This window comes from Rhinatrema bivittatum, chromosome 1 (genome assembly GCF_901001135.1).
Source record: "Rhinatrema bivittatum chromosome 1, aRhiBiv1.1, whole genome shotgun sequence".
Taxonomy (NCBI): domain Eukaryota; kingdom Metazoa; phylum Chordata; class Amphibia; order Gymnophiona; family Rhinatrematidae; genus Rhinatrema; species Rhinatrema bivittatum.
Window position 1 is genome coordinate 286,182,904 of NC_042615.1, and position 12,587 is coordinate 286,195,490.

The 12,587-nt window shown below is 42.1% G+C and overlaps 1 protein-coding gene across 1 annotated transcript in view; it reads right to left on the minus strand.

Annotated features, from left to right (window-relative positions):
- Positions 1-499: 499 nt before the first annotated feature.
- Positions 500-12,587, minus strand: part of ELOVL6 (ELOVL fatty acid elongase 6) — a 184,486-nt gene continuing 172,398 nt past the window's right edge. The window contains exon 4 of the mRNA XM_029596139.1: positions 500-4,239. Within this exon, the coding sequence (XP_029451999.1) occupies positions 3,815-4,239 (425 nt within the window). The 3' untranslated portion in view covers positions 500-3,814. The remainder of the gene's footprint in view (positions 4,240-12,587) is intronic.

Genomic DNA, 12,587 nt, shown 5'->3' on the forward strand with positions numbered 1-12,587 from the left:
ACCAGGGTAGGGGTTTTCAACCCAGTCCTTGGTACACACCTGGTCAGTCAGCTTTTTAGGATATCCACAATGAATATGCATGATATATATTTGCATATAATGGAGGCAGTGCATGCAAATCTACCTCATGCATATTCATTGTGAATATCCTGAAAATCTGACTGGCTAGGTGTGTTCCGAGGACAGGGTTCAGAACCACTGCACCAGGGTATATCAGTTTTCAGCAGGAAGGAGGTAGGAATCTGAGCTAGGGTATACCTATATCATTCGTCCCTGGTAACTCTCCATGTAAGTCATCTATTTTCATTTTATAAGGTGCCTATATGCAATCAATGCTGCAAAACAACACAGCTTGCCCAGAGTAGCAGTTTTGCTTATTTACTTCACAGCCGTATATACTGATGATGTGCCCTTACCGAAAGATTCAGTACCTCTTCTTCATAATCTGCTGGGGTACTGCAACCATACAAGAAAACCAATACGTCATAGAATCATGTGGGTCGCTTAACATAAAATGTAAACTTTATTGTTCATTACAATTATCACTTGATCTGCAAGACGGCTCTGTTCTCCTGCAAGGCAGAATGGAGACCTTGTGATCCTCCTTAATGGAATGAGACAATAAGAAACTTTGTCACCTCTTAACAAGAAGCAGCTCTGTTGTACGAGTGACAGCACCGTTAAAGCTTAAAAAAAAAAAGATCCCTCACATTCCTCATCTTTTACATTAAAGTAAAAACGTCAGTCTTCAATTAATCAGTAAAATGTGCTTCTCTTCTGAAGGGTTTTAAATGGGAAAATTCACTGGGTGGTAGCCGAATATGTAGCTATGCCATGTACATGTGTGCTAGGTATCTATGCAGAAGAGGAGCATCTAACGCTGGTCATCTAATCTTTTAATATATCAAACTACCGAATCAATACAGTTTTGAAGATAACATGAACACACCAAACATCAAGTTTACATTATGCTTCTTCAAAATACTAGGAGCTTATACACATTTTATTTGGCTTGTGAGGACAAATATTAGAGTTAATGCAGTCTACCTTGAGGTTATGGCTCGTATAACGTAGTTCTCTGAACTTCAGCCTTGACTGCTGGACTTTTGCTTAAGTCTTTAGACCACTTGAGAGTGGAACATCTCCTTCTGTGATTAACAGGGCACTGCACACTACATAATCCTTTAGTAGAAGACAAGTCTCCTGGGTCCTTTTTTTTCTCAAATTGTGTTTTGAGGGATCGGCACCTTTCTGTTGGTCAATCAGCAGTGCAATGCAGTAAGCATTATTTTCGAGTAGCCAAAGTGGCTGCTAAAACATTTTAAGTCATGTTTCTAATTTTGTTTCCTTAAACTAAATGCTTTTCAAAGCAACAGTCCTCTATCCTAGATAACTACTTCGGTTTTTTCACCTTTGGTGCAGAACATCTAACTGCAATAGCAGGGATGTTTATATAGCAGTACTGTCCATTACAGTGTGTGTCTGTAGCCGAACAAATACAATATGCCTTCGTATGAATTCTTTTTTTTTTTTTTTTTTAAATGAAAATTGTAGTTTGGCTGTAATGTAAGGGGATTTTCTGTGGAATTATCCTCGCACAGACCAGAAGAGGGCATAAGGAATATCTCTGCACTGCTTCTGAAGCGAATACAGCAGCACAGTGTTACTGAGCAGCACCACAGAAGCCCTGCAAGCGTTTATTAACATTACAGATCTTTTGAAGGTCACAAAAATACTATCATTTGCCCCAGGCTTTTATTCGGAAACTGAATGCACAGATATAGTACTTGTTATAGTAATACTGTTTTTGTCTGTTTTTTGCTTGTTCCTTAACTGGAAATCGTACTGCCCAGATGAACCAGAGGCATTTTGATAAATATTCGTCATTTACTTGCCCTTTTCCCCATAGTTCATTCCAGTCTTTAGTTTCAGAGTCCAGGTAACTCATCAAGGAATGAATGGTTTAACCCTTTACTTCTCATCACTCACATCAACTGCAGTTACAGAGCAATTGCCCAATCCCATACAGAAATGTATTGGTAAATTAATCTATTGGATAAGCATCACATTAAGGATTTTGCATAAATACTGTACTATCAACTCAGTTGAAATGGTTTCTTAATATACCAAATGTCCAAAATCTACCTTTTGAGTCATCATACACAATGGTGGAACCAAGTTATAGCACACCTATTCCAACCATTTTCATAGGACACCAGCCACATCGAGCTAATTGTGTATTTCAGCATGAAAACTATGTTCCTAGAGAAAGCTTTCTTCTTTTAACAGCACTGCAGTCGTGTTACACATCTTACATAACAAAAAGTGCAATTTCATTCACACGAGACCAAGGGATGTTCATCAGCCAAACAATGAATGAAGTCTCCCTGTAATGCGCTGCAGCCATGGTTCTCCCTTCCTTGTCTCAAAGACAACTTGGGACTCTCCTCAGTATCCAAGCTGCACGCTACACATTGACTTAAAAGTCCCAAAGGCACCTGAATGTATTCGAAATAGTGAACTATTTAAAAACACTTAAAACATTTTATGAAAAATACAAAAATTCACAGACCCCCCCCCCTGAATTCCTCATTTTGACACTGCTTTTCTGTCTACTGGGGTACTCTCACCTACCTCAGAAATTACAAAAATAACATAGCTGATACGCGCTCTAAACTAAAGCAACTGTGGGTGTGAACCGCCTCATGGTATACTTTGCAAGATACCATCTTGTTTTCAAGGGGACCCAATCTCTCCAAAACAATGTTAACTCTGACACTGACTGCTCACATAATAACATGTAATTAGCTCACTTAGCCTGCTACATATTCATTTGAGATGTAACACAAAATGATTTGTATATCTTTGGATTTAGACAAACATACTTACCAAGATTCTTTGCAAACCCTCACAAAAATCTCCTTATCCTATTGCATATCAGCATTTCATTACACAAAAACCTAATTGGCAGCTCTATCTTATGTAGATCTCATCATGGGAATGTACTGACAGAAAGTCTCTCCATACACTATTGGCTTAACCCTGAAACACATGGGCAATGGCCATACGTGTACACTACATACCGGAGCGGTTCTTAGTGAATTTTTGTATTTAGTTTCCCTTTAATGAATTTTTGTATAACTTTTTGCTTTTTCTTTTACTGTTCTATTTTGAATAAAAGAAATTATTTGTGCTTCTGGATCAGCTTTGATTGGGATGCAACACACAGACTGGAAACACGATAGTTTCTCATACAGATATATGCTGTGACTACACTGTATATTACATGGAGACTTTATGCATAGTTTGAGACAAGCATAGTGCAATATGCCTCAACTTTAGCGGTTTCAATTGTTCAATGTCATGATCTTCAGTAGAATGCAGCACAGATTTTCAGCAAATAAAAATAAATTCTTTAAAAAGAAACTTTAGTCCTCACATGGGTGAGGAAGGGAGAGTGAGTGGACGGGCATGGAGGAGGGACAGGATAAGGATTGGCTGAAACAACACTTTTAAAAATATTAAATACCGCATCTCGTAAAAATGTTTAACCTTCTTAATGTGTATCTTTTTAGAGCTGACAGGTGCAAGAGGGAAGAGGTCTTTCATCAGTAGCTCTTTTAGATGGAGTAGAACTCAGCAGGCCCTCACCGGTTAAAGGATCATAAACTTACTGGGTTTAAAATAAGCTAGCTGTCCCCAAAGCTCAAGTTTTAGCTGCTCCAGATACATATTCCTTTGTGCCATTGAATTCTGCGTATTGTAGTTCCCACTTGATGACCCTGAGCTGTGTGGCATCTAGCACGTTCCACCATCAGTTGGCCTTCTCTGCCTTTCTCGCCCTGGCCATGTAGGCTCGGAAGAAAAAATGGCAGAAGAGCACAAAATAGCTGAGGTACATGATAGAGGACCAGACGATGTTCTGGACATGGGAAGGGCACTGGCCCTGCTGCATCCAGGAGAAGACCAGGTAATTCACTACGCAGCCCACCAGCATCTGGGTGATTTGTGTCAAGGTGATCAGCATGGCAAATTTGCGCGAGACCCGGAAGCCAGCAGCCCGCAAGGCATAGTAAGTGTACATCACTGCATGAACCCCATAGTTCATGGTCATAAACCAGCCACCTCCAGCGACCATGTCTTTGTAAGAGTACCAGGAGTAAAGCAGCACGGTAATGTGATGGTACCAGTGTAGGAAGATCAGCTTCTGTTTCCTAAGGATGATGAAAATTGTATCTCCTGTCAAAAGAATAAAAAACAAGAAAAAGAATTAAAATAATAAAAGCCAAACACAAACATATTACAAACCAAAAATGATTAATCTGTCCTAAAAAGCTTTAATAAATAAACGTTTATTTTGGATTATTTGTTATTTAAATCCATGTAGATATTTTTTTCCAGGTCCAAGAACCATCCAACATGGCGAACAAAAGAGCAAGCAATCTGCAGCAAAACCACTGTACTGTATTTTAGCATGCTCTCAACCCTGCTCAGGATGGCCCCAATAATTCAGCTTTCCTGCGTACTTGTACATGCAAATCAGACCTGGTTTCTGTACACTGGCTGATGCACGTGCAAGGTGAAAGTGAGCACCTTTTGCACTAATCAAGTGTGAGCTGCAAGTGATTATTCAGCAGCGGTATATTGGGAATAGGTTGTTTGGAAGGTGATGGGGGGGGAAAGAGCACAGATTTACACGATCCTAAATTGCTCTCTTGTTAAAAAAAAAAAATAAAAAAAAATACTGGAAGTCTCCAGGCTGGTTTTCATGATAACATTCATCAAATCTCTCGTTATTTATACGAATGTGTCTTTGCTGCTGTTGTAGTCTGACTTTAGTCCATTCACATGCTTGCATCTGATAGAAATAAACAGCATTAAAAACTAAATACCAGACATCGGAAATGTGTTAAACAACTGCTTTTTACATTATCTGATGGCTGGATCAGGGTGTAAACAATGAAATGAAGCCCTTCCAAATGTACACCCCCCCCCCCCCAACCCAAATATCCCAACCTGAAACAAAACAACGGAAGCAAGGGACTCATTTCCTACAAACGCACACAGAAGGCCCACCCTCGTAAAAAGGGAAAAAGAAAAAGGCAGGGAGGAAAACTGCTAAAACAATTACAAATAAACCTTTTTAGTATAAAAATTAAGATCAAAATGCTACAGGCTTTCCTCTACTGTTTAGCAAAGTTTTTTGGGCGCCGTGTTGGTGCACTTGACTATGTAGAAATAAGGGGCAAGAGACAAGTCATAGGTGAGACCTTTTCATTGGACAGACTCTACAATATCTGTGATTGGCTTTCATATAATGGCACTGTTTCTTCACTGACCTACTGAAGAGTGCATAGCTCTCAAAAGCTAGACATCCCGGTAAATGTATTAAGACAGTCCCATAAAAGGGTATCACAGCTTGTTTAGTTGACTTTTATTTCTACTGTTCAGGTACCAGAACCCAACGGTGTCTTCCAGGAGGAGGCAACTTCGATCCTCAAGTGCCATACATCGGTCAGGTTTTCAAGATATCCACATTGAATATGCATGAGGTACATTTGCATGCACTGCCTCTACTGCACGCAAATGTATCTTATGCATAATCATTGTGGATATCCTGAAAACCTGTCCAACTTGTGGCACTCAAGGATCAGAATTGCCTCCCCTTGATTTTATTCCAGTACATCCCCTTTGAAACTGGGGGCTTTTTTTTCTTTTGGCCTGACAGTTTCTTCCTGCATCTTCTAGTCTTGTGGCTAAATTGGAGCCAGTTTCTAATGGTGCTACAATGCTATGAGCCTTCATTTGCAACATGACATTAATTGTTGCTACTGTATGATGCAGGGGCATAGACAGAACTGCAATTTTGTTTGGGGGGCAAAGTGAACATAGTTGAGCACTGTGGCCAGCCCCAGTCCCATCCTCATCACTTACTCCACCCTATGTAGATCTTCAAGGTTACAAAACCCTTTGCATTTCTGCCAACATTCTCTATCTCCGGTCTCTTCACATTCTGCTTGCCCTATCTTTGCTATTTCTCATTCTCCCTCTGTGGTTATAGCAGGATAAATGTCTCAGGCAGCTGAAAAGCAAGCATGGAAACAAGCTTCTACCCAGACCAGGAATTCCAGAACGTTTGGGATAAATAACTGCCTGCAAAAATTATACAAGAAGAATTTGATAGTCTTAAACTTTTAATGTCTAAGATGAGGGCAGGGGTGTTTCCCTGTTCAAGTTAGCTCCCTTAAAGGTTCCAGAGATCATGGACTGGCAGTGATTCCAATGCCACTAGGCTCTCTAAATGCTGCATCTTTAAGGTGCTGACTCAAATGAGACACAACCCTGCTACTAGGGGTGGGGACCTAAGTCAAAAGTGAGGGACACAAGCCCCCAAGGTCCACCCATTGCTACACCCCTGGTATGATGTCTGGGATGCTCTCCTCTCTCTCTGGTGGCCATTAATACTGTCTCCAGCATTTCCAGCCTTGGAAACCCAGAAAATAAAGTCCAGGTTTGGGAGCACTTTGGAAGCACAAAAGCACAGAAAGACTTTGAGACATAGCTAAAGACTTTAGCCATGCCTGGGATCCTTCGCCAGCTGTGAGAGCACTTTAAGAAGAGATCATTGAAGGGTGTACATAGTAGAGATGTGAATAGTTTTTTGTGTTCGTGTCATTCTTTGTTATTCAGCCGCCGCGGGAAATGTCGTTATTTTGCGGTTCGGGGTTTTTTTCTGTGAAAAATCTTTTTTTGGGTTAGTGCGCGCTAACTCCTCGTTAGCGCGCACTAACAAAAACCATTAGATTTTGTTACTTTTTGTTAGTGCGTACTAATCCAAAAAACAAATTTTCGGGAAAAAACAGGAAAATCCTGATCCTTTTCGGGCTCCCCGAAACATGCCAAATTGGACAATTTCGTTGAAATTTTCCAATTCGGCAAAAACGAATGCACATCTCTAGTAGATAGTTGATGCACTTATATTTCCATAATACTGGGAAAAATGAGCAAATCCTCCCTAATACGCATTGAGCCAGATTTTAAAAGCCCTGCACGCGCAGAGCCTATTTTGCATAGGCCCGGTGACACGCGCAAGCCCCGGGGCTTGAAAAAAAAGGCTGGGCGCAGGCGGGGTGAGGGCGTGGCCAGAGGCCTCTGTAGGGTTTCAAGGCTGGGGGATCACGTGCCGGCACTCGGCTGGCACGGCAACCTACGCCTGCCCGGAGGCAGGCGCAACTTCTTTAACAAAGGTGAGGGGGAGTTTTAGGTAGGGGAAGGGAGGGCAAGGTACGGGGGGGGAAGGAATGTTTCCTCTGAGGCCGCTCTGATTTCGGAGAGGCCTCGGAGGGAACTGGGAAAGCCATCGGGGCTCCCCTAGGGCTCGGCGCGCGCAAGGTGCACAAGTGTGCACCCCCATGTGCGCACCGACCCTGGATTTTATAACATGCGCGCGGCTGCGCGCGCATGTTATAAAATCGGGCGTAGATTTGTATTCGACGGGTTGCACGCACAAATATATGCCCGTGCCTAACTCTTAAAATCTGGCCCTTTGTGCTCACAATAGAATGCATGCATCTATTCGGGTTATGCTCTGCCATTCTCATGATGTTTAGACTTCAATCAAATTTAAGCAAATGAACAGAGGGTTTTCTTGGGATCCAGTGGAAGAAAAACACTCACACCTCTTCTTCCTCAGCCTCCGTTGCTCACTCCCACCCCACCTTCCCTAGCCGCATTGGTCACTCTCTTTCACTATCCCAATTACTCTCTCTTCATCTCTGATGCTCCTATGAACTCACATCTCATGGTGTGTAGTCTCTTTGAGCCACGCAATATCTGTATTTCCACACTTCCTGATAATCATTACCTGGGTACCTCATGATCCAAACTTTCTGAAAGCCAAATGTATACCATTTATTTTCTCTAACAAACTGCATATATCCATGGGATCATGAAATTAGAAAACTACATGGATAAGAAAAAATATATGCCGTATTGGCATACTGCAACACTATATTAACAAGCAGGCCTCATCCTCACTACTCATAGCCCCTACTGCATACAAACAAATTTTAAGCATGCAAGCTGTTGTACAAACACTTCTCAACCCTCCACACCGAGCATAACACACCACACATTACCAGTAACGGTAAAATTCTCATTTAATTTCCTGAATATACATCAAGAGTAAAAAGAATTTATGCAGAAACTGAGACCACACACTCGATATATTAAGCTAAAACTTTATTTACAGAACAACAAAGAAACATAACAAAAAACACTTAAATTCTGCCTCCCCTGTGTTGGCTCATGGAATGATCATTGGGGTAGGGTGCTGGTTGCATTCCTCCTTTCCTCCGTAGTTGCTGGGGACTAAGAAGGGTATGTGGTGGGTCCTTTTTCTTTACAAAGATGATCCAGACCCCTCTAGCATCAGTCTGATAAACAAAAGTAAAAAAAATCAGGAAACTAATAGAAACATTTATAACCTATATATGTTTTAAGACACTTTACCCTGTTTTTCTAGATTATTATAAAAGCATGCATAATTAAGTCATAGCAACTATATACATATGTCCATATCAAATATTATACACTATGAATAAAGAATATAATGGAAAGATATGTACTTAAAGGGCTTGGTAGTAGAACTTTCCAGTATGCCTTCTCCAGCTTCTAAAACTATCCAGAAAACCAGCTGTGGAAAAGGGGAAAAACTTTGTCTTGCAATTAATAAATTGGACAGGTTCAGTTGCTGTTTTTTCATTGGTAGCCCAAGGTGAATTACCGGTGGGTAATGAAGCAATGGAGAGAATAAAATAATTTGTTCAGGATTTAGAACCCTGACGTCCCTAGGCTACTCCTCCAGATCTAATCTAGTAAGAAAGAAGCAGGTTCAAGTGGGGCAAAATATTGGCACAGGCATGAGCTGCTGTGACTGCTCTTTCTATGGGGCATCTATGGTTATTTTCTTTAAGAATTCTCTTGGCACATTTGTGGAGGCTACATATATTATTTACTTGTTTTTAGTTACAACATGATAGCTGATTTATTAAACTCTACCTCACTTTGATTTACTGGTATAAGAAATGCGATAAATCAAGAAATAAACTAAACTATGTTTTTCTCTGTTTGAGGCATGCTTTCATATTCCTATACACAAATGTAGGGGCAGATTTATTCTGCAGAACTGACCCGGAACCCAGCATTCGTCATTCCAGGAAGCTGCACCATAGTAGTGGCTGAGTCATCAACAAGCACCACAGTGGAGCTGGAGGCCTCAGTTTCTCCAATGACGGGTTGACTTGCTGCATCACTAGTGTCTAAAATGCCATGCCCAGACCAGACTCCCTACCCAGAGCGTGCTTCGTCGGAGAACACAGACAGCTGTGAATTGGTGGGAATGGATATTCCCACAGATCTGGATAACAGAGACAAGGAAGAGAGAAAGTCTGAATCCTCCATATAAAGCTATGACAATATTTCTTCAACAAACTGCTTAAATATCGTTGATCTTGTGCAAGTCCCTACCAAGATTGCTTTAGATATACCTTGGCATGCGGTTATGATGAAAATAAAAAAAAGGTGTGACTATTTCAATCTACCTCTAAACAGGCTAACAGGAGCTTAAACTTCAGGTGGGTGGGAAGCACAGGGTTTGATGATATTACAGCAGAAAATTCTATTTAAAAGGTAAAGGGGATCTCCTCTGTGAATCCAGTACTACTGATTAGAGAGAATTTTGCACTGAAGTGAAAAATTAAGAATATGTAAAATTCTTGAATGTTAAGAAATCTCAGAAAAGTGGAATTTCTTAAAACTGCTTTTCCCTTGACATCAGAACTATACAAAAGATACATGATAGAGTGCGTCACAATCTCTATGCAAGTTCTCATGTCAATCTTGAGGGCACATTTTTTTTACCTTTGATGTCTCAGGGCTTTAGAGGACTGTATGGTTCCAATAATTCAGGTGATTCTACAAATTTGGAATGTGAAAGATCTGCTCTTCTAGTATCCTTTGTCTTAGAACTTATTAATATTAAAATTATTCTTACAGATGCTCGTTATTACTTTTTGGAGTTTTAAGATTGGACTCTATCCAGTTGTCACTTCTGAAACCGAGGGACAATGGAAGAAACGTTTCTGACTCTAAAGCATTATGTGATGGCCTTAGGGGCTAATTTTGTGCTGCATTCTCCAGCCAAACACAGAATTAAGTTCAAGGATAATTTCAATTTGTTCTGGGACCTAGATCAACATTTGAAATTTATTAAAAAGAATTTGTTAACATATGAATTTATTTAAACTGTGGCTGATCTTTGCTTGGTTTTCTGTCTGGTAGACTGATCATGGCCTCTTTTATTCTTTTTAACTTTGGGAACTGTACTTTGGATATCTTGTTCCTCCTACCTATTTTATAGAGGGTTTGCGGCAAGAACATAATTCATTTTCATTTTCTGCATCCTTGCTCATTATTGTAAAACTAATATAGAAAAGGAAGCAAGTCTGAAACCTTAAACTTTCAAGCAATTCACATTTATTTTTAGAGACCCAATAATCAAACAAGCCCTTTTCTCAATATACAGTAATCAAAAACAAGCATAACTATTTTTTACACATCAGCAATTCTGTTCAGCTCCTTGGTGAAATAGGAAATCATTGTGGACATATCTATTATGGTTACGGAACTCCCAAAGTGAGCACGCAAGTTCAAATAATATAGATAAGTACTGAAGTTATATCACAGGAAACAGAGTTGCTTACCTGTGACAGGTGTTTTCCCAGGACAGCAGGATGTTAGACATCACAGAAGCGTGACATCATCAGATGGAGCCCGGCACAGAATACTTTTGTCAAAGTTTCTAGAAACTTTGACTGGCACACTGAGCATGCCCAGCATGCCACTAACCCCATAGTTGCACGGGGTCCCCTTTCAGTCTCGTATCAAAGCAGAAAAGATCAAGTGAAAAAATAAAATAACAAAACGCAGGCGAACCCAACTCCGCGGGGTGGCGGGTGGGTTCCCTGAGAACTAATATTCTGCTGTCCAGGGAGAACACCTGTTACAGGTAAGCAACTCTACTTTCTCCCAGGACAAGCAGGAAGGTAGTCCTCACAGATGGGTGAATACCAAGCTTCAGGTTGCCCCCGGAACACACTGGGCCAACAGGCACCCAATAAAGTGCAACAGGCACAACAACAGGGGTGCTGTTGGCAACAATGGGGCAAGCTGAACCTCATACTGGGCCCTAGGAAGGGAGAGCTGGGTTCTCACACTGGGAATAGGTTACGGAGGACAGACTGGCCAAAGACACTGTCCTATTGGCCATCCTTGTCCAGACAGTAATGGGCTGCGAAGGTTTGAAGGGAACTCCACGTTGCAGCCTTACAGATTTCAGCAATAGGGACTGCCCAGACGTGTGCTACTGACGCTGCCATGGCCCTTACTGAGTGCGCTTTCACGCGGCCTCCGAGCGGAAGGCTCGCTTGCGCATAACAGAAAGTGATACAGTCCGCCAACCAATTGAACAGGGTCTGCTTGCCCACCGCATCTCCAAGTCTATTCTTGTCAAAGGAGACAGAGTTGGGTGGACTGCCTGTGGGCTGCGGTGCACTCTAGATAAAAAGTGAGAGCACGATTGCAGTCCAAGGTGTGCAGAGCCTGCTCACCTGGGTGAGAGTATGACTTTGGGAAAAAGATGGGCAACTCGATGGACTGATTCAGGTGGAAGTCAGTCACCACCTTAGGCAGGAAATTAGGACGAGTGCGCAACACTATTCTGCATTGGAAGAACCTTGTAAAGGCAGGTAGGTCACTAGGGCCTGTAGTTCACTGACTCTGAGAGCAGAAGTCACTGCCACTAGGAAGATGACCTTCCAGGTGAGATGCTTCAACTCGCAGGAGTGCAGGGGCTCAAACAGAGGCCGCATGAGGCATGCCAGCACTATGTTGAGGTCCCAGACCACAACCGGAGGATGTAGTGGAGGCTTCAGTTGAAGTTAGCCTCTCATGAAGCGCCCCATTAAGGGCTGCACCGAAATTGGAGTGTCGCCCACTCTGCGGTAGTAGGCACTGATGGCACTCAGATGTACCCGGATTGAGGTAATCTGTAACCCAGACTCCGAGAGGTGCCAGAGGTAGTCCAAACGCCTAGGTGTGGGGCAAGTGAAAGGGTCAAGACCCTGTTCCGCATACCAGGGTGAGAACCTCCTCCACTTCGCTTGGTAGGACTTCCGCATGGAAGGCTTACACAAAGCTACCAGGACTTGTGAGTCATTGTCCAAAAGGTTGAGGGACTGCAGCACTAGCCTTTCAACATCAAGCCGTGAGGACCAATGACCGGAGGTTTGGGTGGTGCAATCTGTCCTGATCCTGTGTGATGAAGTCAGGTGAGGTGCCCAGGATGGGCTCCTGGACCAATAGGTTGCAGAGGATCAGAAACCAGACCTGTGTGGCCAGTGTGGGGCTATGAGGATCATGGCGCCTCGGTCCTGTTGTAGCTTCACGAGAGTCTTGTCTATGAGTGGAATCGGAGGGTATGCATACAGGAAACCTGCACTCCAGTAGTGGGTGAAGGCATCCACGGT